Source organism: Pongo pygmaeus, chromosome 1 (assembly GCF_028885625.2).
Source record: "Pongo pygmaeus isolate AG05252 chromosome 1, NHGRI_mPonPyg2-v2.0_pri, whole genome shotgun sequence".
In the NCBI taxonomy this organism is placed as follows: domain Eukaryota; kingdom Metazoa; phylum Chordata; class Mammalia; order Primates; family Hominidae; genus Pongo; species Pongo pygmaeus.
The window spans coordinates 78,834,897-78,862,657 of NC_072373.2; the positions used below are offsets into that span (position 1 = coordinate 78,834,897).

The 27,761-nt window shown below is 38.8% G+C and overlaps 1 protein-coding gene across 2 annotated transcripts; it reads right to left on the minus strand.

Moving 5' to 3' along the window:
- Positions 1–1,786: 1,786 nt before the first annotated feature.
- FMO2 (flavin containing dimethylaniline monoxygenase 2) lies at positions 1,787–27,545 on the minus strand. 2 transcript variants are annotated; one of them, XM_054501699.2, is made up of 9 exons: positions 27,439–27,545; positions 26,955–27,092; positions 19,295–19,483; positions 16,011–16,173; positions 13,363–13,505; positions 8,787–8,986; positions 7,215–7,570; positions 5,060–5,132; positions 1,787–4,055 (listed from the first exon to the last, which is right to left on the minus strand). In XM_054501699.2, exons 2-9 carry the CDS (start codon positions 27,084–27,086, stop codon positions 3,704–3,706), a joined length of 1,608 nt encoding a protein of 535 aa, XP_054357674.1. In that variant the 5' UTR covers positions 27,087–27,092; positions 27,439–27,545; the 3' UTR covers positions 1,787–3,703. The 2 variants fall into 2 exon arrangements, with proteins under 2 accessions (XP_054357674.1, XP_054357684.1); XM_054501709.2 differs by lacking the exon at positions 27,439–27,545 and adding an exon at positions 23,836–23,890 and having other exon boundaries at positions 26,955–27,015.
- Positions 27,546–27,761: the final 216 nt, after the last annotated feature.

Consider the following 27,761-nt stretch of genomic DNA (forward strand, 5'->3'; position numbering starts at 1 on the left):
TGGGGGACACACTCAAACCTTAGCATACTCTTTCCTTATTTTCCTTCATATGGGTATTTTCCTTAATAAAATCCTTGCATATTTAGTCTCATTTTGACATCTGACCTGGATTAAGTAGAATCTAGTCTTAGAAGCCTTTTACTTAGCTTCATTAATCCATTTAGTCACAGGGCATAATGGGCAAGAAAGTGAGTCCCGTTAACACATTCTGCCTGCTTGGAAACAGCCAAAGTTGCAGGTCAGTAGCAGCAGCTTCCAGGATGAAAGACTGATGGTATGAAAGAGGCTTCCCTTTTTATCCTCATTATAATGTGGATGCTGGATTCTTTCTGGGTTAAGCATTTTCAATCTTTATTATTTGAAGGTATTGTTTCAAATTTTATTACATACCATGGCCCTAGTATTTTATTTAAAATATCTTTATTTTTCTGTAAAGAACAAGTGTGCCATATTTAGCTTTTGATAGAAAAAATTAAGAAACTATCATAAAGAGAATAGTTAAAAGAAAGGTTAGTAAAGGGAGCCATCACAAGGAGAGATTTTGGAAAAGGGTGGTGTCTTAGTCCATTTTGTGTTTCTATAACAGAATATCTGAGACTGGGTTATTTATAATAAACAGAAATTTATTTGGCTTAGTTGTAGAGGCTAGGAAATTGAAGACCAAGGGGCCAGCATCTGATGAGGGCCTTCTTGCTCTGTCCACCCACGGCAAAGGTGAAGGCAGAAGGGAAAAAGAGTGTGTGGGGAAAAGAGGGAACCAAACTTGCTTTTATAACCAACACATTCCTGAGATAATGGGATTAATCTTTTCATGAGGGCAGAGACTTCACCTAATCACCTCATTAGGCCCCACCTCCCAATACTATTGCAAGTTTCAAACACATGACTTTGGGGGACATATTGAAACTATTGAAGGTGATAACCAGTTGACATTCTTTACAGGAGAAGAACAAAAATTGTAAACTTCAGTTGGAGCACCAAGGCTGAACAGAAGGAGGAATTTGTCCTTGAAGAACGGGAAATTTCATGGGCTACTCTCTGAAAGCAGTTTTTGTTTTTATTTTTGAGAGATCTCAAACTAATGGTTTCTAGATTTAATGTACACAGGAATCATCTGGGGAGCTTATGAAAAGTGTGGATTTCAGCAGAGATTTCTATTCAGTAGGTTGAATTATTACTATATTTATATTCAGGAATCTTTACTTCTATAAGCTCTCTGAGTTATTGTGATGTAGGTGGTCTGTGGCTAATATTTTGAAACAAACTATTCTAGATGGTTTTCCTGGGATAGTTTGATGTTCAGGATATGTGGAGGCAGAAGGATAGACTGATGAGCTTTCTTTAACCTTTGAGTCAACCTCAGAGGCAGGATTCTCTATAAATAAACTATTTACATTTTTCAAAGATACCAGAACATTTGGAAAGATTTCAAGAGATTTCTAAAAATTTTAGGGATATAAATTTAATAATATTTTCCTAGTGGAGCTATATTTCTGCACTGATTTAGCATTAACCTGACAAATGCTTTTCAATCTCTTCCACTGTAGAAGTAAGATAACAACCATAGCTACTAAATGGGTAGTGATAATGATGAAATAAGGCAAGTTATGCAAAACGGGACAATGCCTTACATATTATAAAGCAGGAATTGTCAAACTTTTTCTGTAACGGGTGAGAATGTAAATATTTTAGCCTTGTGGGCCACACAGGTTCTGTTGCGACTACCCAACTCTACAATTGTAGCTTGAAAGCAACCACAGAAAATAAATGAATGAGTGTGGCTGTATACTATTATAAAATTTTATTTACAAAAACAGATAGTGAGCTAGATTTGGCCCACAGGCAGTGGTAATTCACTGACCCTTGCTATAAAGGCTTGATAAATTTTATTAGTATTATTAATACAATGACTTACAAATAGTCTTTAATACTTAACAAAGCAATATATTTTTTAACCAAGAACTAAGTATATACCTCATTTACAATTATTTTAAAACAAATTTGCTTATGGGAGCAATGAAAAAAAAATCTTGCCTGTAAATCCTGGTGTAACTTAATTGAATTTTAAAGAAAAAGTTTTAACTACAGAGACTGACATTCCATTGTTCTACGTCTCTGAAGGAGAAATACAGGCCAAAATGAAGAGCAATGTTCACAAAGTCTTGGTAGAAATAAGAGGAGAAATTTGCTGAAATCTTCAACATCTCCGACCTTTGTTCTCTCTTGGAAGGGCTTGGTTTGGACTCAGGACAGAGCTTATCTTCCAAAGCACGGTTCAGGGAAGGAGCAGCTGTAACAAATGTTCCCTTAGGAGATGTTTGTCTATTATGTTGCTCAATGTCTATTGACATTGAATTGTTTTGTTTGTTTCAGACTTCAATTCTAAAAAAAAGTTTGTCTCTCCTAACAGACCAGTATACTTCCTTTTACCAAATATTAGAGGTTACATATTGTTTATTTAGCTTTTTGCCTTGGTTATCTGTAAGACTGGAGTTAGATACAAGTGTCAATCATTATAATGCTTTGCATCTGCTTGGGAGATACGTTTTTTTTCCTCAATTCTTATTTTTCCAAAATGTCAAAGATTATCCTAAATGTTATTGCATAGTTATCTTTCATTGTAAATTCCTTCAGATGCTTTTTAGATCTAGCTGAAATATAAATCAAAAATTATAAATAAAAGTAATTTGGTCATATTTGGCAAAAAGAATGCTGTTTTCTATGTAAAGGGCCTCCCAAAGTAGCAGATATATGAGTATAAATAAGATAAACTGTTAGTAAATTATTTATAAATAATGAAGTGTTTTGTAAATAAATATATTACAAGACAACATTATGATCTTTAGTTCTAGAGTTCAACAAACCTGGGTTCCAATTCCAGCTGCCTCACAAGATCAGCTGCTCTGAATCTTAGTTTCATCATCTGTGAAATGACTATAATAGCTGTAACCATCTCACAGAATTGTTGTGAGAATTAAATGAAATAATACATATGATGTGCACATAGCACAATGTCTGGCCCATGATAAGCATTAAACATATATATTTGTTAGGTAGCTATTATGGCATTTTAATTTTAATTTTTCCAGCAGTATCTCTGTCAAAACATACGAAATGTGGCCATTTGCTTAGCTCTTAATATGAGGTCCTAAAAGTTCATCTGAGCATCACTGATGTTTTCTAAATCTATCCTCTCACTTTTTTGTCTAATAGTTTTGAGTGATCCCTGACTGAGCAAATGAAACATGTCCTAACATCTGAGAACTTTGTTACCAAGTAGGGTGGATAGAAGACCATCAGAAACATTGTTCAGGAGTTTTAAATATTTACCCACAATTTAAATTGTCCAATAATTTAAACCATGGGCTGCTTTTCATGCTGTGTAATTCTACTATTTTTCCACACAATTCCCCTATATCAGGGTTGGCAGCACTACTTACCTGAGCCAGTCTTATTTTATTTTACATTTTGGTAACTTTGGTGAACTGAGGGAAGCGTGGAATGGCAAAATTTCATGACAAAATTTTGGTTTTGTACATATGCCTAATTCTGCTAATTCTTTACAATTTCCCCCTCACCTGTACTACCTAACTCTAAAATCTATAATTAGAACATGAATTTAATGTTTTTTCTTCTAGCCTTTTTTTCTTTTCTTTAGGAGGTAGTGACTGACAAGATAATAAAGCCCAAAGCATTATGCTGACTAGGACCATTGAAGTTGGCAAAAAAAGGCCGCAACAGCAGCAAGAAGGCCCAGGATTTTCAACAGAAAAGAAACTGAGAAATTAGATGAATCCTTCAGGGCCCGAGTCTTGAGTGGCTTCAGTATTCTTTGTTTCTGGGTGAAGATGGCACTCCTGGCTCCTTCCCACTGTCCAGGCCCAACCAGGCGATACTGATAGGAGTTGCAGGGTCCAAAATAGAGTCTCACAGCCAGTTTAGGATCTTTGAACAAGAGAGAGCAGAAATCTGGCTTCGCACCTATCTCTAAGGCGAGCTCGTCCAAGTAGTCAACATAATTGGTCTGCAACGTCTGGCTCTGGCTTTCTCCAAACCTTAGTGAAGAAAGTAAAAAGGGAATATTCACAGAATGTTCTAAGTTTTCTAGAATATTAGGCATTCAAAACTGCTAAAGGAATGAAGGAATGAGTGAATATGTGAATGAGTTTTGAATGAATCTCTGGTGGAAAGTTTGAGTTTTATCATACCAGGAGGCTCATATCTCAGATTGAGAATACGCCCTCAAATAAAGAGCCATGAATTCGTGGATGCTCTAGAAATGTGACAAGATTGGTAACCATTGTTTGGCATTTTTTAAGCAGTGGCAAATCTCCAGGCAAGTACATGCTAGCCAGGATGGCTGCAGGAATTCATGAGATAACGCATATGAAAGCATAGCTTGGTGTCTTGCTCAGAGGAGATGCTTAATATTTGCTTGTTAAATTACTAAAGTACCTGGCAGTCTGGATGGCATATAGTAGATACTCAATCAATCTTAGGTAAATTTGAATTTGAACATGAGAAAACTCCTTACACCTGATGTAAGCCCCAAATAAACTTTCCAAGGGTACTCGATCACTGTTGAACCTCATTTTACCTCATCACAAAGTACAAATCCTTGAACCTTCACACCAACCCCTTCCTAATTTATTTTGATGGGGATTCTCTAACTTTTCACAGCTATTCAAGCTACTATCACCACCACTGTCTCATCCCATTCCCTCTCTAACCACAGAGTGTAGGTGGCTTGAGAAGTTATGGAATCTGACATGGGCGTCATATAAAACTGAAATGAAATGAAGCCAAGGAGAAGTGCTCTGATTTGGTACAATTCTTATCTTTAAGTATTTGGTTCTTAACCTAGTATGTATAAGAATCGCTTAGGAAGAAGATAAAAATGCAAATTTTTAGCCTCACACACAGAGATTCTGATTCAATCATCTGGGCTATAGCCCAGAAATTTGCATTTTATCAGGCAGCTAGGCGGTTCTTGTAAGTAGTTAGATCACTGTACTTTGAGAAACACTGCTTCATGTAAAGAATTAAAAAAAATTCTTACAGCTCAATTCTTTTTTCATTCCTTTTGATAATGTCCATCATCATAGTTCTCTCTGAGGGCAGGCTACACAAGCCTAAGGAATAAAAGGTTGGTTTGAATAGTAAGTTTGAGTCAATATCATTACTTTATCTAGTTGTTGATTCTTAAAATTAAACTCTGGACATTGAACCATGTCATACCAGTCAGGGCTTCTGTGCTGTTGAACTTCAGGGGGTGCCACTCCCATAGCACTCTATGTGACGCTGTCCAGGGAGCACAGTCTACAGCACGGACTACAAGATGGAGAGGGCCAAGAGAAGAGGCTGGAAAAGGGAAGTGTGTCTGGGAGCCTGGTAGCCATGACTAGTGGTTTGGGCTCTATCCTGAAGGTGACAGGAGGTCCCAAATCAAATCAGTGGAAGAGTATTCGGAATGAAGTGAGAAGATTGGATTTATTTTTTGGAAAGATCTGTCTGGCTGCTGAATTTAGGAAAATGGACTCCAGGGAGGCAAGCCCAAAGCTGGGGAGACCAGTAAAGAGGCTGTTGAAATAAACCTGGTAAGAGATGAGAGTAGGGCAGTAGAGATAGGGAAAGATTGATGCAGGAGTTATTATTGTGTGCTCATGACTCCATCGTCTGCCCACAAGTGTCCCCTGAGCTTTGGATGTGTTGAAATATGGTCAAGTCCCCTTGCCTAGAGTCATCAGACATCTCATATTCAAGTAGTCCAGACCTGAGCTCCTCACTGAAGCCCTCCTGTCCAGACTTGCATCATTTTCTGCACACCCCCTCTTTATTCACAGCACTACTGTCCACCTGGTTTCCAATGCCAGAGATCTGTAAGTCCTCCTTGATTCCTCTCTATTTCTCTGACTTTCCCACATTGAACGAATCATAATGTCATGCTGATTTTTCCCTTAATGATTTCTCACATTTATGGCTTCCTTTCCACTTTGTATCTCTGCCCTGGCCCAGGATGTGTCATATTTTAGCATAGGCTATTTCAGTAGCTTTCTCTTTCATCCCTGAGGCTGTAGTCTTTCCCCACTTTCAAATCTATATTCCACACTACTGCTGAAACAATCTGTCTAAAGTGTAAATCTGCTAATGCCTGTTCCTTGCTTATAACCCTTCATTGGTGAAGGGCTGAAGAGCTTTCTAAAATGCAGATTCCATGTCCCTTGGCCAGTCTTACTTAACCAGGGTCCCTAAGGATCCATCAGGTGATTTTCATGTGGCCATATTGGGGAAGAACTGATCTATAATTTATAATCTAAGCTACACAGCATGTCTTACAAAATTCCTGTGTCCTGTCTCCTTCTTCTTCAAGAGTAATCGCTCATCTCTCTCTGCCTCATACGTCATGCTCTAGCAATGTCAAATAGCATGTGCCTTTCCATATGCATCATTGCCTCTATGCTTTTGTTCAGGCAATCCCCTTTTCTGCCCCTGAGAAATGCAGTTATCCAGGACGTTTTCCTTTATCATGTGCCCTTCCCTTATTCTACCATGATAAGTGCCCTTTCTCTCCTTCCCTGAGCACTCCATATATTACTCAATCAAAGCATTTGTCATGTTATGTTGAAATGATCTGTTTAAATTTCTCTCTGTCCCACCAGTTCCCAGCACAGGGCTAGGTATTCAGTAAGCTTTTGCTGAACAGAATTGAACCCTGGAGGCAGGGAGGTAACACTGTTCTGAGGAGTATGAAGTGCTACACAGACACTCAGAAAGAAACCTTTTAATAATTTTATAACTTGTAGGGATTTGTGAGGTTGAGCTGCTCAGGTATTAAGAGTTAAATTGATTTGCAGATATGCTGAGGAATTTTTAAACAACACATAGGTAAAACCAGGAGACACAGATCTTTTTCTTAAACTTATCTCTCATGATTCAAAGAAAAGTTAATATGCACTGAGCTTTATGCCAGTTGAAATTCTCTTGACTGTCTAATATTTTAAAAGGATGATTGCAGGTACTTATTATTACTAAATTCCTGTATCTGTTATTCTTTGAATTCTCCAGTAACTTTTTAGAATGTTAGTCTTGTGAGAGCAGCCAAGGTTGTCAAACTTTTTCTTGGCAACCTTTTTATCTCAGGCAACCTTCTTATCATTATTGATAAACTTCACCAGATCTGAAATGCTTAGCCACTCACCTGCCTACACACTTACCTTTGAAAACTCTTGTCACCCAACGAGCTTGAAGTTCAGCAGTTGGGAAAATGGAACCTAGGGGCTGGATGAGACCAATGCATGCAAGGGTTGACTTCTCCAGGTGAGCGGGGAATATGTATTTATACAGTGAGACCATATTATTCTCTACTTTAACAAGTGAATCTTCAAGGAAGGGAAAAGAGAAACTATATCCTGTTGCAAAAATGATGACATCAATGTTCTCCTCCACTGTTCCATCCTCAAAGATGGCAGAAGTTTCTGTGAGCTCTTTCACTGTAGATTTCACCTTGATGGCTCCACAGAGTAGACGACTTGGGACATCATCATTTAGTACAGGTTCCTTCATAAAGTATCTGAGACATACAGAAGAAAAACATTCTGAAGGATCATTTGCTGAGGAATCTTGAACCCTCTTGATATTTTTGGGGTATGGCTCCGAAAATAAAAGGGCTTTTCAAATATCTGTAAAACTGTAACTTAACTGGTTGTCTGTGCAAATCCTTATTTTCTGACTTAATTCTCATGTCACAAATATCTCCCATCAATAAATAAGGGAAAACATGTAGGCAACATGAGTGAAAGAGATTTTAAGGAAGGAAGCATCCCCAAGGGCTTAGACAAAATGCCTGTGCCTATGGTCAATCCCCAGGTATTATGGTGGTTATTATATCATTTCTGTTTTTAACCTTTTTCATGCTATATAGCTTTTATTATTTTGTTGTTTTATTTAACCCCTATTTGATCATAAGAAAGAAAAAATTTGCTAAATTTCCACTAGTTTTGAAATCTATGAAGGGATCAATGTGAAAATTAATGTATAAAATTAGGTTTGGTGATATTTGTTAATCCCAAATATCCATGGAGTCTCTGTTAGTAATAGCATGGATGTTGATGCAAAGTCTTCTTATTTTTTTGTAGATTTGAGAACATTTTCTTTTTCTTTTTTTAATAGACAATACATGGCACTTATGTCAGATCTTAGAATATGGTAGTTACATGGCAGGCATTTGTTAAAAGATTCTAAAGCTCTTCTGTTTTTTTAAGGGAAGAAGACTGTAACAACTAAAGCAAAAGAACCATTCATAACATTTTCTTGTGCTTAAATCACTGACATATAACTTTGACGTCAACAGACATTTGTCTTTTAGCAAAGAAAAAAGAATGTGTTTTCAAAGGTTTCCCATGGGAAGAACCTTCATGCTATAGGGTTAGCAAAGCATAAATTATTAGATGGAGAATTACATGTTTCCCACCACACCCCTCTGAAAGGCAGGTCGTAGTCTCTTGAAACAGTTTTCTCCAATGTTAGATAACTCTGGGTATTAGAAAGTTCTCCCCTAGTTTTGCTTTCTGGAGCAGCTTATAACACTTCTGCTTCATCTTCTTAAGTATTTTTTAAAGACATACAGAACAAATTTAGAATCCAAACTCCAGGACCTAGAAGATACTCATATTGTTAGATTGTAGTTTTAACTACTGTGTTAGCAGTTTGAATCTTTGTTAAGGTAGACACCTTCAGACAACTTTGCTCACCAATGAGTATACCATAAAAAAGCAAAATAACTCTACTTGTTTTGAGGCTCAAGGCCATAATTTTCATGGTTGAACCACCGATTCATCTGTTGTTCTATCATCCATTTTACAGCTGTTCGTGGCAGTACTCTGCGGAGCATAGAACGAAACCGGGTGTGGAACACTGAGTCCCAAGGATAGCCATCTTCAGAGATACGGCTCAAGACCCAGGTGCCATGCCTGGTGCTGATAAAAACCTGGCAAGCAAAAAGAAATGCAGTTTAAATTAGGGCATTGTCCCATTTAGGAGGAATCTACTATGAAGGTCATGTATCACATGTGTAGCCCCAGAATTTACAGAGGTTCTGTTTTAAAGATGATTGACCTCAATGTAAAGTACCTCCTAAGTAGGGATACCCAGTGGCATTTACACTGATGCAGGAAGACTGCAACAAAGTCTTGAGAACTTCATAGAGTCATGAGAAAGTCTTTGGGCTAACTCTGATGACAAAATCCACAAGTCTTTCCCATGTTTAGTTGTGGTTTGCTGCTCCTTAAGAGAAAGTTCCTTCCTCCCTCCTCTCATGTTTTCCACTCACCTAAGTTTCTTCTATAGTGCAGGTAGAATGATTATAATCCTTGGAAATGTGTGATTATAGCCTACTGACTACACAAGTATAAGTGTATGCATCTGAATATCCCTGGATGGAGAATAACAAGGGAAATAATCTTCCTTCCATACTTAAAAGACTTTATTATTGTGTGTGTGTGTGTGTGTGTGTGTGTGTGTGTGTGTGTGACAGGGTCTTGCTCTGTCACTTAGGCTGAACTGTAGTTGTGCAGTCATAGCTCATTGCAGTCTCGACCTCCCAGACTCAAGTGATCCTCCCACCTCAGTATCAGACATGTACCACCACATCCAGCTAATTCAAACAATTTTTTTTGTAGAGACGGTTTCACTATGTTGCCCAGGTCGGTCTCAAATTTCTGGGCTTAAGCAATCCTCCTGCCGCAGCCTCCCAAAGTGCTGGGATTACAGGCATGAGACACAGTGTCTGTAATATATTTTAAAAGTTAAAAACTCTGAATTTATACTGTGATTCTCTTTCTCTTAAAGTGCACATCTGAATCCTCTTTCAGATGTATTCTTTACCTTGTTTACTAAGATTTCCCTTGTTTCCAAAATGTACATTTAATCTCTTTTCAAATGTATATTTTGCTGTGTTCACTGTTACTCTCCCATTGGCCAAATGCATACTTGAACTGCTTCTTAAATTTTTACATACCATCCAATAAGTTTTTGTTTAAGGCTATACTTGATAAACACATAAGATTCACTTTCAAGGTAACCAATTTACTTAAGAGGTTTGGGTACAGACTGCTTGGGTTTGAATCTCAATCACACTACTGTGGGTGAACTATTTCAATCTGTGTTGCCATGGCTGAATTATTTCAATCTCTCTGTGCCTCAGTTTCTCTGTCTGTAAAATGGGGGTATTAACAGTACCTACCTCATGGCATTCTTGTGTAGATTAAATGAGGTGGTATATATAAAGTACTTGAAATATTGCCTGGCAAGTGATAAGCACTGCTAGCTGTTATTTTGTAAAGTTAGGCTGGAAGAGAGGAGTTTCATACAGTGCCTTATGTCTAGAGTGAACCAGAATTTGGAGACAAATTTTGTGGGGATGGGCCTTACATTCCTATCTTGTGAAGTAGCACCTATACCAAGCATTCCTGTATTGCTGGTCTGTGTGTGGTATATACCCATGTTCTGAATTTCTCCTGCCGTTGCCCTTATAGGCTGACTTGGCAATACTTTGATTAGATATTAGATACGAAAATATTTTCATTAGTGTCTCTTTCCATTACTTACTGTCCCCTCTTCTTTCTCAGGAGCAAACCATGTTTCAAATGGAATGCTCTGCCTGTTTGATTCACTCTTTTTCTGTTGTGACCCTCCCTACAGCAGGGGAGTCTAACCTGCCTTAGTGACACTAGCTGCAACAGTGAGAGAAACATGAGGATTTAGGCTCAGGTTGCTTTCTCTGAGACGCATGCTTTAAGTCAAAGGCCAGAGATTTGGTTTTTGGTCAGAAGTATGTAAATGACTAATATGGTTTGGCTGTGTGTCCCCACCCACATCTCACCTTAAATTGTAATAATCCCCACGTGTCAAGGGCAGGACCAGGTGGAGATAATTCAATAATGGGGGAGGTTTCTGCCATGCTGTTCTCCTAATTGGGAGTAAGTTCTCACGAGATCTGATGGTTTTATAAGGGGCTCCCCCTTCACTCTCATTCTCTCTCCTGCCACCCTCGTAAAGAGGTGCGTTCCGTCATGATTGTTAGTTTCCTGAGGCTTCCCCAGCCATGCCAAACTGTAAGTCAATTAAATCTCTTTTCTTTATAAATTACCCAGTCTCGGATATGTCTTCATAGCAACGTTGAGAATGGACTAATACAACGATGCAGCACCATCCCATATGATCTTGAGTGGTGCTTTTGGATTGTGGTAGAGGGTGCTATATCCTTATGAAGGTGAATTTCTTTTAACAGAGCAGTGCACACTCAGAATTTTGGTGAGTTCAGGTTGTAATTTCGAGTTTTGCAGATGCACCTAGTTCCGTTCCTAGAATGTATAGCTCCTGTAAAGTCTCTGGTTAGTCTTTTCACAGAAGGCTTGAGAGTATATTACTCTGTGTAAAAGGTTTTATCATAGTTATAGATTTATGTTGTTACTCTAATAAATATTGAAGAAATTAATGCAGATGAATGATTATAATCCTGGAAATGTGTGATTATAACATTATATTTAGGAGGAATCTACTATGTAGGTGATGTATCACATGCATAGTCCCAGAATTTACTGAGGCTCTGTTTTAAAGATGATTGACCTCAAAGTGAAGTACCTCCTAAAAAGGGGGCACCTGGTGGCATTTACACTGATAGAGGGAGATGGCAACAAAGTCTTTTGCACTCTGTGCAAAAGATTGTTTAAGAAGCTATAAGGCATGCAAATAGAGCCAAGGTAGTTTCTAAATATTGAATCTCGCACCATAAGTCTTTCTGTAGGGCAAGACCCACACAAGGAACTGGTTCTTGCTATCTAAGATTTGATATCTTTGGAGTGAAGAGATCTAAGTCCAAATCACTGGTCTGACAACATGCAGTAGTCTAGGGTGGATCTTCACTTGGCTGACTGCTATATTAGCTCCTCACATACTGCCCCATTACACACTGTTCCTAAGGCTTTGCGGGTATTCCTAGCACGAAACAGCCTAGAGCTGGTACTCACTTTCCGGCTCTGCTTTGCTCCAGGCTGTCACAGTTCCTGCCTCCTCACTTGTTCTTCACACTGAGGTGATAAGTGACAAGAGGTTTATTTTCACAAAGTGAAGACTTATTGGGTCTAGTAAGTCTCTTTCTGGTGTTAGTGACCTGCTCTGTTCCCAGGCTGGCACTAACTGACTGATAGATGACTCTGACAGGTCCCAATATAACCCCTTCATTAACCTGCTGGGCAGGTGTCATGTTTGCTTATAACTTTTGCCACTGGATATCTAGAGTCCTGAAAGTGTAAGACTCAGGATGGAAGTGATTTGTTGATTGTGCACAGGGCCATGGTAAGCCCTGGGTGGCCAGAGACATCAGGCTGAAAGAGCTAGGGTAAGAGTGATTGGGCATCTGGTTCAGGCCTTCTTGAGAGGGGATACTTTGGGAGAGGACGTTTAGTGATTTTCCCTTCTTTGCCTAGGTCTGTCTGTCCTTGCAGAAGAAGTTTATTTTTTGCTATTCCTGACCACCACTGTCAGCAGTATCATCGTGTAATGAATGTTTGACTCTTTGGCAGCTCAGCTGGTGTCATTCCTGAGCAGGTGCAAAGATGACAGTGGTTAGAAGGCCTCAGGAAGCACCTAAATATCTATGATTTTAGTTGAGAGACCTACTATCTATTTAATCTTTCTTTTCATAATATTTGGGTAACTGAAGGTTATCTATATTTCAAATATAATTCAAATATGCACTAAATTTCTAAAAGCCACCCTCCAGAATATGAACAGATTAACCTCTTATTAAACATCCAGGTAGAAACAAGGCCTCTTGGCTGGGTGTGGTTGTGCATGCCTGTAATCCCAGCACTTTGGGAGGCTGAGGCGGGCAGATTGCTTGAGTTCAGGAGTTTGAGACCACCCTGGGCAACATGGCAAGACCCTCGTCTCTACAAATATATGAAAGTTAGCTGGGTGTGGTGTGGCATGTGCCTGTAGTCCCAGCTACTCAGGAGGCTGAGATGACAGGAAGATTGGAGCCCAGGACGTCAAGGCTGCAGTGAGCCATGCTGACGAAAGGCCTCTTATATGGAAAATCATCTGGTCAAAAGTTCCCATTTTAAAAATGAGGGAGCCATTGCCCAGAGAAGTGAAATGAATCACTCTAGGATTCATGGCTGGTTAGTGACAGAGCTAGGAGGTAAACTGGTTTCTTGACTTCCAGATTTTCTATGATGCCACAATGGGCTACCAACCAACTAGTTAATGAGGATTGGAGCCGCGATTATATGGCTGGGGTTCTCCAGTATGGCATCCCCACTTCCTCCCCTCCAGGTGCATGGTAAGCAGAGAGCATCACACCTGAGCAGCATTCTTACTCAGCTCAACAGCAATATCTGAGCCCGAGTTTCCCATTCCAATCACCAGGATGCGTTTTCCCTCAAATCCATCTGGATGCTTGTATTGGCGGCTATGGAAATATTGGCCTTTGAACCTCTCAATACCTTCAGGGGGAAGAAGAGAGAAGTCTGTGAGCTCCAGAGCAACTATGTTAAGCTAATTTCAATAAAACTGCATTGCCAGCTTTTCCTTTCTGGAGTCAATAATTTGTTTTGCCTCTTTTCTATAGGAGTAAAGCACATAAGAAAGTTTAGGTACCAGACCAGGTGGGGCCTGTAATCCCAGCACTTTGGGAGGCCTAGGCAGGTTGATTGAGCCCAGGAGTTTGAGACCAGCCTGAGCAGCATACTGAAACCCTGTCTCTACAAAAAATACAAAAATTAGCTGGGCATGGTGGTGCATGCCTGTGGTCCCAGCTACTCGGGTGACTGAGGTGGGAAGATTGCTTGAGCTTGGGAAGTAAAGAATGCAGTGACCCCTGATTACATCACTGCACTCCAGTCTGGGTGACAGAGTGAGACTGTCACAACATCAAAACAAAACAAAAAACAAACAGGACCAAAGGGGTTGATTTTTTATTTCAGAGGTTGCAGCTTACGGCTGCAGTTTGTCTCTATCAGAGACAAATGGTGATGAACACAGCAGGACCAGATACTGTCTTCTGGCTGCCTATTATATACTATTTTGGACTATGTAATGACATTTGACCCTTTAATATCACATATTAGGCAGGGTATGGTGGCTCATGCCTGTAATCCCAGCACTTTGGGAGGCCGAGGTGGGCGGATCAACTGAGGTCAGGAATTTGAAATCAGCCTGGCCAACATGATGAAGCTCTCTCTACTAAAAATACAAAAATTAGCCAGGGGTGGTCGTGCACTTGTAATCCCAGCTACTTGGGAGGCTGAGGCAGGAGAATCACTTGAACCTGGAAGACGGAGGTTGTGGAGGTTGCAGTGAGCTGAGATCGTGCCACTGCACTCCAGTCTGGCTGACAGTGAGACTCCATCTCAAAAAAAAAAAATCACTTATCAGATACTCTTAAATATTTCTTAAGCACATTATGAAGTGCTATTATTATAATTGTGTAATAGTTAGAATGCAATTTATCAATCTTATTTTTGAAAAGTAAACGAAAACGAAAACTAAAAACCAGGCACATAGGAGTTGGTTTCCATATTGTGTAAATCAGTGACTTGCTGGTGGTTAATCACAGACAAGTTTCTCTGTGTCCTTTCCTAGTTACTTTTACACTTCCCAGAAACACATGACTTTATAAAGTATTTGCCATTGACAGTGGGGTTGCTTGAAAGAATCTTTAGATTATTGGTTCTCAAAGTGTGGTCACATGGCCAGCAATATCAGCATTGCCTGGTGTTAGAAATGAAAATTCTCAGCCTCATGCCAGAGCTACTGTCTTAATTTGTCTTCTATTGTTTTTAACAAAATATCTGAAACCGAATATTTTATAAGGGAAGGAAGTTATTTCTTCTGGCACACAATTGTGGAGGCTGAGAAGTCAAGGTTGAAGGGCTGCGTCTGCTGAGAGCCTTCTTGCTGGTTTGGGCTCTGAACAGTCCCAAGGCAGCATAGGGCATTGTATGGTGAGGGAGCCAAGCATGCTAACATGCTAGCTCAGGTCTATATTCCTCTTCTTATAAAGCCACCAGTTCCACTCCTGTGTAACCCAATAATCCATTAACCCATTTATCCACAAATGGCTTAATCCATTCATGAGGGCAGAGCTCTTACGACTCAATCACCTCTTAAAGGCCCCACCTCTTCATACTGCCCCATTGGGGATTAATCTCAATATGAGTTTTGGACAGGACATTCAAGCCATAGCACCTATTGAATCAGAAATATGGAGGGTGGGGCCTAGCAATTTGTGCTTTAAAAAGCCCTCCAGGTGACTCTATTTGAGAACAATTGCTTTAGATGAGCAGGCCTTAATCCTGACTATATATTAAAATCACCTGAGCATTGCTCTAACCCTACTCCATAGTGTTTGAATCTTTGGGGGTAGGTCCCCGGGCCATCAGGGCTTTAGAAGCTCCCCAGGTGATTCTAATATGAGGCCTGGACTATGAACCACTATATTACATATTTTCCTAAGGGCCTTGGGAGAGAAGTGTGTTCTCTGAGGAGAGACTTGGGTGGACCAGAACAGCTGGATGCAGGGTTCTATTCCTGCACTTCTCTCCCCATCACTAACTTGCAAAGCATTTCTTTCTAGGAGCTCTCCCCTTGTGTGTGAGCATGGCCCTGTGAAAAAGGCTCGGTGTTTGGCAGGGTAGAAAAAGGCCAACGCAGGCACATGGCTAAAAGGGCCTCTGCAACAGAGAACCAGTTTGATGTGAATTCTCTAAAATTATGCCGAGGACTTAGTGACTTCCAAGGAAGTTGGCTCTGAGATCTATGTGTGATGAAGACTCAGACTAATAGAAACAAAGATGGTGTTTGGTGTCTTTCATCTTTCTAGCTCTGTCTCAATCTTATTGAGCCAAGTTGTGCCCAGTTGCAGCAATGAATCCTGCTTGTCAATCCAAACTACCTATAAAGTACCTGGAAACCTACTCCAAAAAGCTGGGAATCCCAGTGGGTCTCACCTGGAAATGACTTCAGTGGGATATGAGGTAGAATGTGGTGGCCACTGCAAACCATAACTGCGTCAAAGACAGCACTCTGCTCCTTGCCGTTGCTCTGAGTGACAACCTTCCATTGGCCAGAGGATGCGAAATCTGGACATTTTCTCACACTAAGGACAGTTGTCTTGAAGAAACACAGAGAAGGCATCATTGAGAATTACTCCAGGATAACATGGGCCCAGTGTGCCCTTCTCATTGCTGCTTCGTGCAAGAGGCCTGACTCAGCAGTAGGACTAGTATGTTAAGGGTGTTGAATACTGAATAAGGACTTGAGAGAGGAAAGAAAAGCAAGTTCTTATGAAAACTGTCAGGATCCAGATGGAGTCACTAATGTTAAGAAACCCGACAAATAGAAGTGGGAAAGGCCAGAAAGAGCAGGTTCTCATGGTGTGTGCCTGATAAAAAAGACTAAAAAAACCACCACCTTGCACAAAGACCATCATAATCTTACACAAAAATGACTTCTACAAGAACATCTGCTCAGTAACTGTCCAATCTTAGACTGGCATCACCCTTGTTATTGCTCTTTATATAATTATTTCAAAACAATTATGTAATTGTATTTTTTCCCCATTTAAAAACCTTTGTCTTCCTTTAACTCCCTGAATACACAAGTAGTTTACCATGGCATGTACATTCTCATTGCAATGTTCTATTACCAAATAAATATCTTTTCTTTTAAAGAACTTCTCTCTGTTATTTGATAGTCTGAACAAGGAAACCAATAATTCAAGTGATCATGGCAATTTGCGTATGTCAGGAACGTTTTATGTAGCCGCTTCTTTGTGGACTTTGTATTAGAGAAGATATTTCACGCAAAACACTTTGCAGAGTGCCTGACACATGGTCAGCATTCCACTGAATGATAGTTTTTAACATTTACTATTTTTAAAACAGAGTACATCATGTGAGCAAGACAGTTCATGATCTCATTTGAATAAAATGATTTATTGGTTCATTGATTTTTTTTAAATGTAGCTCACTGGAGTTCTGTTAATTTTTAAAATTGTACATAAATGTTTCATGTTTGCTGGATTAAGAAACAATGTCAAGTGGAAGCAAAGTTTATAATGCTAGAGGAATGGCATGCTTCTCATTTGCAAGTATTTTAGTCTTTTATATATCTCAAATATTCAGATATTTTTCCAACTGCTGGGTTGGTAATTTTTAAGCTGTCTCAATTTAAAAATGTATATGGACTATTAGTAGAAATCTTGTAAAAGGGCTTTAAATATCTGGGCAGTTTTCAGATGAAAGAAAAGATTTCAGATGGTAGTTCAAAGTAGTATATTAACTAAGTGCTGTAGATCCTTGCTATTCAAAACGTGATTTGAGGACCAGGATCTTCAATATCACTTGGAAGCTTGTCAGAAATGCAGAATTTCAGAACTTACCCCATACCTATTAAATTAGAACCTACATTTTTAACAAGATATCCAGGTGATTCATGTCCACATTAAAGTTTGAGAAGCACTGATGTAGATTACATTGACAATCATAAGCAACAGGGCTTGTTACAGTTTGCCTGCTTCTCGAGTTGAGCTCTAACACCTATGACTTACACCAACTCAGAGACCAATAAACAGAAACCTGTCTTCCCAACCCCTCTTCATTCTCCAAGAAACAAAAGTAGCAGTAACACAATCACCAAGAGAAATGACTCCTTTGCAACTCTAACATGATCTCTAAAAGAATGGAATAGAAGTTATATATCATAAGAAGGCAATATATTTGTTAAGTAGATTGATAGTTAAGTGCACAAAGTTACAAAACCTTCTGGTATACATAATCTGTTATTCACAAGTTAGATCTACCAGGAATTGGTGAAAAACTACATTAGGTAGAACTGGACATTTTAATGGAATTTATAAATACAAATTTTCATCAAAATTTACTATTGTAAGTTGATATTATATAAGCCTAGTATTAGAATTACTAAGAAAATGAGATGTATTAAAAAATAAGCTGCACTAACAGTTATTTATCCAGAAATGTTAGTTATTTACTTTGAGACAGGCTCTCACACTGTTGCCCAGGCTGGAGTGCAATGGCACAATCACCACTTATTGCAGCCTTGACCTCCCAGGCTCAAGCGATCCTCCCTTCTCAGTCTCTAAAATAGCTGGGACCACAGGTGGGTATCAACATGCCTGAATAATCTTTTAAAAATTTTTTGTAGAGACAGATTTTCACTGTATTGCCCAGGTTGGTCTCAAACTCCTGGGTTCAAGTGATCTTCCTGCCTCAGCCTCCCAAAGTGCTGGGATTGCAAACATGAATCACCACACCTGGCCAAGAAATGTGATTTATATTTTATTTTCTAAGCATAGTAGCTATTTCTCAAAGTATAGACCATTGATAAAAATTCAGCATGCTTAATGAAAATATTGTTTTTTGTTGATTTTAAGGAAGCACAGGAAAAGGTAATTCCAAGTGTTTTTCAAAATGATCTGGCCATCTTTAGGTTGCAAGAGATTGCATTCAGAAAAAAATGATAAGCAAAAATACTTCCCACAGCCTTCTAGTATGAACAGAGACCAATGAGTTTATTTATTACACATCTAAGAAATCCCATTTCTATGAAGAAGCTAAGAAAACGAAACAGCGATTTAATTTTGGTATATGCCATTTCAAGGCAAATGAAGCTAGGTGTATTCAATGATAACAGATATTAGTTTAAATGAATTTTTAAGGCTGGGTGCGGTGGTTCACACCTGTAATCCCAGTGCTTTGGGGGGCCGAGGCGGGTGGATCACTTGAGGTCAGGAGTTCGAGACCAGCCTGGCCTAAATGGTGAAACCTCGTCTCTACCAAAAATACAAAAATGAACCAGGCATGGTGATGTGTGCCTGTAATCCCAGCTACTCTGGAGGCCGAGGCAGGAGAATCACTTGAGCCTGGAAGGCAGAGGTTGCAGTGAGCTGAGATCATGCCACTGCACTCCAGCCTGGGCAACAGAGTGAGACTCTCTCAGGGAGAAAAAAAAAAAAAAGTTTTGACATCAATATATTATCATTCAAACCTTTAATTTTAACAGATGATTTTCTTCTTCAATTAATGTATATAATCTATAATATCAAGGGTAATGACACTACTTTTTGGGTTTTATATGAGGCTGTTATATTTCAACAAATACTTAGAATGGGATACTTCATTCATAATTGCTTTCATTATCAGAGTAACTTTTCTGTTTAAATATGAGCTGAACTAACATAGAGAAACCCATTTCCCCAAAAATACAATACCTGGAACTGAATATATTTTAACAGATCAAATTTTTTAGCAAAAATTCTGAAATATTCCAGAAGTTTAGAATTATGCAGGAAGTTTGGAAAATCTTCAGGCATTGGAAAGTCACTAAAACAGGACATTTCTTTGCTGGTGTTGGTAACGACAGATTGATAGATACTTGCTCGGCCATCTTCCACATTCTCCTGAAGGATCAAATAAAATAATTAGTGATAATTACGCATTCAAAAATTTTTTGTTTTTTACTCTTCCTACATCTAACCCCTGAGTAATGCGATTGTCTTTGGTTGCTGCAGTGTGACGACAATGTTTAGGTAATGAGTGCAGTCTGTGTGTTCCATCAATCATTCTGTGACAACACCAGTTTGTTGCCTGCCTGTGACGCTCACTGTGAGGGGTAGGGGTAATATTGGCAATGGTGAGGTTGGGGACAGGGACATTTATTTTGGCACATTGCAAGATATTAGCATCCTAGGTCTCTACATATTTAATGCCAGTCTTTGTGACAACCAGCTTACTTCCTAAATTCCCCTTGGGGAGGCTGTATATACCCACTACCTCTTTAGAAACCAATAAACCCTGGGACACTGGGCAGAGAACATAATAGAGAATTTCAGTATTATAAAATGAGTACTTTTGGAGGAAGGGACTTCGCAAATTTTGATTTGAATCCTTTTACACAAATCAATCATTGTCAAGCGATGAAGGTGAGTAGCACTGATACAATCAAATCTTTTTTTTTTTTTTTTGAGACAGAGTCTCGCTCTGTCACCCAGGCTGGAGTGCAGTGGCATGATCTCGGCTCACTGCAAGCTCCACCTCCCAGGTTCACGGCATTCTCCTGCCTCAGCCTCCAGAGTAGCTGGGACTACAGGTGCCTGCTACCACGCCCGGCTATTTTTTTTTTTTTTGTATTTTTTAGTAGAGACGGGGTTTCACTGTGTTAATCAGAATGGTCTCGATCTCCTGACCTCATGATCTACCCACCTCAGCCTCCCAAAGTGCTGGGATTACAGGCACCACCATGCTTGGTTCATCCACTGCACCTGGCCAGAATCAAGATTTAAATGGTAACTTCGCTATAATTTCAAGTAATTTGGTAAAAGCTAATCAGGTTAAAGTATGCTAGCTTTCTAGGTAGTTAGAATTTAGTATGGTGTTATTGTTAACTATACATATTAAGATCCAAAGAGAGTTTGCACTAGAATACAAGGGGGTTTCTGTCTCATATACAAGGATATAATAATCTGAACTCTGGATAAACAAATCATGGTACAGTGTTTTTATTTTCAAACACTGGCTTCAAATTGCATAATACTGATGTCAAACTGATGTGTAAACTATTTCTGGGTGTTTCAGCATGATTGAATGTAATGTCATTGGCAAGACAATGAGTTTCTTAATCAAGTTCTCAAAATGGGAAATATGAAGCAAAAAAATACTATTTTTTTTCAAAACCAGATTATTATTATTATTATTTTTGAGACAGGGTCTCACTCTGGCCCAAGCTGGAATGTAGTGACGTGATTATGGCTCATGGCAGCATCAACCTCCTGGGCTCAGGTGATCTTCCCACCTCAACCTCCCAAGTAGCTGGGACTACGGGCGCGTGCCACTACACTGGCTAATATTTTGTAATTTTTTTTTTTTTTGTAGAGATGAGGTCTTATCATGTTGCCCAGGCAGGTCTAAAACTCCTGAGCTCAAGCAATCCACCCACCTCAACCCCCTAAAGTGCTGGGATTACAGGTATGAGCCACTGAGCCCAGCCCCAAGACCAAATAATTTTATGAGTAGTATAGAGTAAATAGGAGGGTTCTGGAGTCACACTGACTGGGTTGATGTCCTAATTCTGCCACCTTTAATGGCTTTGTGACCATGAGCAAGTTACATAGGTCAGTTTCCTCATTTTCCTCTGTAAAATGGGGCTCATTAATAACTTAAACATGCAACAATTGTTTCAAGGCTTTAATGAGAGTGAATAAAGTACTTAGCAGAATCCCTGGCTCAAAATACATACTTAAGAATATTTATCTCTTTTCTGTTATTATTGGCCACTAGAGTTAAATTTGCTAAGCCAGTCATAGTTTTGAATCAGTTAAACTAAGACTGTTCTACTACAGCCAAAATGCTAGTTTTTAAAAGACCCAACAATTTGGCTTAAAAATGTGGTTGGCTCCTCTATCAGGTCAATTTTAAGGGAATTTTGAGTGATGGGAAGAACTGATTTGATGTCTGAGGCCCTATAGTAATCTTAGGGCCAGGGCAAAACTCGCCTTTGGAAGATTTTACTTGTGTAGTCTGTCAGCAAACAATAATGACCTCACTATTTTTCTGAAGATCAAGTGATAATCCCTTTTTTTTTTTTTTTTTTGAGACAGAATTTTGCTCTTGTTGCCCAGGCTGGAGTGCAATGGCATGATCTCAGCTCACTGCAACCTCCCCCTCTTGGGTTCAAGTGATTCTCCTGCCTCAGCCTCCTGAGTAGCTGAGATTACAGGTATGCGCCACCATGCCCGGCTAATTTTGTATTTTTAGTAGAGGCGGGGTTTCTCCATTTTGGTCAGGCTGGTCTCAAACTCCTGACCTCAGGTGATCCGCCCGCCTCAGCCTCCCAAAGTGCTGGGATTACAGGCATGAGCCACTGCGCCCAGCCAAGTGATAAACTTTTATTGTTGGGTTAATTGGTAAATAGCAGCTAAAAAAGACCCCCTTGTCTTTATATGTGCTTCCTTCTACATTGTTTGCTGAAGTAGGCATCTGTGCATTTAGACAAATCTGGGTAAAATTGGCCTAGTTTTCCTAGTTATGAAGAGATGATTAACATTGATTTAATAGACAAGTATGTATCAAATGCTTGTCCTGACCAGGGCCTGAGCTTGGAGTTAGGGATAAGATGCTAACAGTACAAACATAGTTTATATCTTTATGGAGCTTATTGTTATATTGTATTAAAATGCACTTGAACTTTGGAGATGTGAAAGTGGAGACAGAGGGTTTATTGTCAATCAAGAGGAGGACAAAGACACAGTTTTCAAAACAGATAAATTTAACTCACATATTTACTTAAATACTAGTACTGCCTGGATAATTAAGCATAAATATAGTCTGAATTTCCTTATATATTCTTGTATAGAATTTGCTATAATTTGTTTAACATAAATTATCATATAATAAAGAATTCTTCTAATATAGAATTTTCAGAATGTCAGAAAACTCTAGCAAACCAAGTTAATTCAGATAGCACTTATTTAGAATTTATGATCTTTCGATCACGAGCTGAATTGAAGTTTATGTTTGACTTCATGACAATAAAAAGGTTGTAAACACTAAGTTTAAAGAAGATTATAAGGGTAATATTTAGTCTACTCAAGTGAGGAAATTTATAAAGCAGAAACAGATTTACTTATTATAAATGTGAATTACAAAAACTTACAAATTAAACTTTTTCTTTGTGAAACATCATTATATTGACCCTTACCAATCAATATTTTTGCTTTCATGGGTAGTTACCATAAGCAGTTAGAAAGAATAAAATTGACTTTCTTTAAGAATATTCTGTGATTCTATCATTTTACTCTTTCAGATGGACCTTACATCTATCTGCTCCGTTACTTGAGTATGATTGAAACTCTTCTTACTTCCTTGTCCTACAATTAGAGGCAAAATTGCAATTCCCAAATGCCAGTCAGTGGACCAGTTGCATTAGAAGATGGGTCCAGATGTGTGGTGGCACAAGGCTGTAATCCCAGCTAAATCGCTTGAACCCCGGGGGTGGAGGTTGCAGTGAGCTGAGATTGTGCCACTGCCCTCCAGCCTGGGCAACAGAGTGAGACACCATCTCAAAAAAAAAAAAAAAAAAAACGGGCTCAGATTTCTGTATTTTAGAAGCTCTCCCCAGCTGCTTCTGCACAATGCACTTTGTGAACCACATCTCTATTACAGTATTGCTATCTTCTGTCATCTTTCATTAGGCTGGTGTCTCCCTTGATCACTGGCCTTGATCACTGATAGAGCCCCCTAATTAAGCTCCCTGGCTCAGGTATTTACCACTTTTTTTTCTGCTGCTTTCAAGGTAAAGGGTATACACTCATTGGCAATATGTTTGGAATATTGGATCTTGGGGGAGCCATATTTTAAGAGAGAAAGTGATATTTCAGATTGAACTCAGAGGAAGAAAATCAAGATTGAGATATGTCTAGAGAGTATTACATGAAAATTAAAATAACTAAACATATACATCTGGAAAAGGAGGAGATCCAAACCCAAATATTAAAAGAAAACCCACAGGAAAAAAAATGTACATGGTAACTCCCACGTGAATACAAGGTATTAGGAACAATAAAGGAAACAGAGAAGGTTAGCAGCTGAAAGAAGATCATGTTTTCCTCTATCAATACTTCAGCAAGGTTCTTAAGTGTGAGAGCTCCGAAATTGTAAACCCTTATTTTTTTTTTCCCGCCACCTATGTTCCCCTGAGCAAATTCTTTATTTGTTTCTTCTTAATAATGTAAATAAAGATAATCATAATACATACTTCCTAGCAGTATTGCGAAGAAAAAAAGGTGATGCTTGCCAAGTGCTTCCCGTTGCTGGAAACAGAACGAAAAATATATGCTAATTACCTACCTGTCCCATGGCCCATAATTGCCACTAAGGGGTGCTGGAGAGTTTGGAAGAATTCTGTATTGTCTGGGTTGGGTATAGGACAGGGATTCTTAAATTTACTTATTTATTGTTAACTTGTCACCACCAAATATGTTAAGTAATCTCAGTAGGATTTGTGTAAATACAAAAATTAATAACCCATTTAAAAAATTGCTTCTGGATGGTAGAGTAGTGAAAAGGCAAAGTTTCCCAGGGAAGAGCATGGGGCTCCCAGCATCCTTCTTGGAAACTCCCAGTCACCTGGTAACCAAAACCCTCACATAGCCCTAGTGCAGGCAGCCTGTGAAATTTTGCTTATTTTATGTTTCACTCTGCAGGGAGACTCTTTGGACTCTGACTTCGTTGAGTGGAGACAATAGTTTACATTCCTCTATTGGATATAGTTATAAGAGAAATTTGAAATGTGATACTGTTACAAGTTCCACAGTTATATACTTAACCTTTAATATTCAATAAAGCCTAATTAATCAGGTTTTAATCCAGTTTTTCTAGTGAATAGGAAGGTATCTCTAATCTGAAATTTTAGATACTGGCAAAAGGATAGTTGGAGAAATATTTTACCGCAGAAAATACCTTCCTAGAATTCATCAAATCATATTGTTGGCAGACTATTCAAACTAACTCTCATCTCTCTTGCTGACAATAAGTCAGTGGGATGTGAGTATGCAAGGATTTTGGTATACTGGGGGAGGGAGGTTGTGGAGCCAATCTCCTGCATATACCAAGGACCAACTGTAATTTCTACATTTCTTGTTTAGGTTAAGAATCTACCTGGGAGCAAAAAAAAAAAAAAAAAAAATTCCAGCTGGAAATCTACATGTGAACCTAGAGTGGACAAAAATATCTTTGGTTAAGACAGGAATGACCACCATATTATATCACCATCCCAGGAAAAACTAAAATGATGTTAATCATCAGCTTTTAATAAGAAATGAATGTGATTTAAGCTGTTTTCCTTTTTGCAAAGCTACCTGTCTTACAGAAGAATCAATTTCTCCCTTCTCCCTCATTAACTCTGAGTAGGTTTAGATAGTAGAATGATCAGATTTTTAAATTAGGTGTTTGTGTAACAATTACCAAATTTGTCTTATCATAGGATTCATTTGAGATGTTTATTAAAAAATCCCAGAAGATTTTGATTCAGTAGATTTGGGATGGTGCCCACAAATCAGTATTTTTTTTTTTTTTTTTTTTTTTTTTTTTTTTTTTGGTGGCAGGTTTAACCAAAGGAATCAGTATCTTTAAGAAACTCTCCATGGCTGGGCATGGTAGCCTGGGCGACAGAGTAGGACCCTGTCTCAGAAAAATATTAAAAAGAAAAGAAAAACCCTCCAGGTGTGGTTTATGGTCATATGTACTTGAGAAGCCTAATGTTACATGTTAAAAAAGATCCCTGTTGGCATGAGATTCAATTTGAACTGACAAAGCACGCGCAGGTTCTGGATCACCTTGCTATCGTCCTAACTAGTCAGCCTGCAGTGAGAGCCCTTTGTATGGTCTCTGCTGATATGAGTTTGATTTTCATGTATTCAAATCTTTTGCTCCCATCTGGAATATTATGTGTTTTAATATCTCAGAGATACCTGATTACATAATTCTAAAGTCATTGCTTTTGGGTTCTGAACTTAAACTTTTGTTTAATCTTTTTGAGAAAGAATGCAAGTTAGGGCATGGTTGTAAGTCAGGGCTTATCTGTTTAGAAGTCATGTAGGCCCTGGTTTGAAGGCCAGTTCCTCCAGTTGTGTGGCCCTGGCCACCTCACTTAACCTCCCTCACTTTCAGTTTGCTCATCTATAAAATATATAGCTATTATTAGTAGCTAACATTTATTGCACTCTATTATGAGTCCAGAACTTATCTAAGTTCTTTATATGAATTATCTCCCTTAATCTTCAAAATAGCACTATGAGATAATCGCACTTTCCTGTTATTATATCCATTTATAACTGAGTAAATTGAAACACAGGATGTAAATAACTTGCTCAAGATCTCACAGCTAGAAGGTGGTAAGCTACTACCTATTGAGAGGTTGTGGGAAGGAATAATTGTAAATCCTTATAGCTATCTATGCAACTTTCTAATTTTTATGCAAATTGTGAAGGACAGTGACATGGTTTGGCTTTGTGTCCCCATCTAAATCTCATCTTGAATTGTAGTTCCCACAATCCCCACATGTCGTGGGAAGGACCTGAGGGGAGGTAATTGAATCAAGGGGGCAGCTACCCTCATGCTCTTCTCATGATAGTGAGTGCGTTCTAATGAGATCTGACGGTTTTATAAGGGGCTTTTCCCCCTTTGCTCAGCACCTCTCTTTCCCACTGCCGTGATTGTAAATTTCCTGAGTCCTCCCCAGCCATGTGGAACTGGGAGTCAATTAAACCTCTTTCCTTTATAAATCACCCAGTCTCAGTATTTCTTCATAGCAGCATGAGAATGGACTAATACAGACAACTAGCATTATCAATATTTGGTTTGATTAATAGAATAAATTTAATTAATAAAACATATTTAACCAAGAGTTGCACAGCAGTTATACTGGAATGCCATTGATAAAGCTCAGTAAACAAACATGGTTCATTTGTCAGAGAAAAATAGTAATGATAAGAACATGGTCTCTAAAGAAGCATTTGGTTCAATAATTGAAACAGAAGTGATATGTTGAGAAGAATCCCTGTTACTTCTATTTTTGTAAAATGTTCTCTAATATTAGCGTATTAAAGAATGACAAAAGTATGGGCTGTAAGACAATTGCTGAATCCAAAAGAGGAGATCTTTTACATGCCTGGGTCAGCTACCTGGGTTAGGTTAGTATTGACCGGGGGAGAGATGCCAGTCTATGACTTCAGTTCCATTATGGCCACATCAATAAATAGAAATAAAATCTGATCAAAGTTGTTTAATAAATTTCTCAACATGACCCATCAGTAACTATGATTCACCCTGAAATAACAACACAACCTGTTCAAGACTCAAGAAAATCTCACTTACTTTGAACCTCCACACTCCTCCAATATCTTCAGTTCTCTCAAAGCAAGTGGGCTCAAGTCCCTCATCCACGCAGCACTTCAGAGAAATCAGGCCACTGACCCCAGCTCCGATCACAGCTACCTTCTTTGCCATCAGCTCCTGTCAAGGAGTTGATCAATCAACATTACTTAACTGGGACAACTGGTAAGAGAATCCTTATGATGTGGTCAGGTAATTGACTTTAAACATTGTAGCAGTGGTAATTTAATTAGCACTACTGAATAAAGAGCCAGTCAAAAATCCTGCTCTCTTCTTGCCTTTGAGAAAAGCTGAGCTGTCTTACGGACTTTGTTGCAAACCTTGCTTACATCTAGCTTTAATATTTAAAAGCGACCCATTCAACAAAGCCAGACTATGTAGTAACATACTAGGGATGTGAGCCAAATTTCCAGCTAGAGTTCTGAGCTTTTCCTTTTCAGCTTCTTTCCCCAGCGATCATCCTTACCTTTGTTTTTGCCTTTTGGCACCGTCTCTTTGACAGAATAGTTTTCTCCTTTGGTTGTGTGCTGGGAGGCAGTTGGAAGCGTTTTTAAGAGTTGGAGGTGGCTGTGAGAAATGGGAGGAGCTCCGTATTCCTCCAGCATTCTTCCAGCTGAAACTCCAAAGACTTAGCTAGGAGGCCTAGAATTAGGCAAGAGGCGTGTGCTCTGAGGTCAACAGTAGTAATGCAATGTCTTTACAGTAACAGCATATACTCTTACATAGTAGCAACATATACTCTTACACATACAGATAGTTTAAAAATCCTTTTTATAATGATATAATATT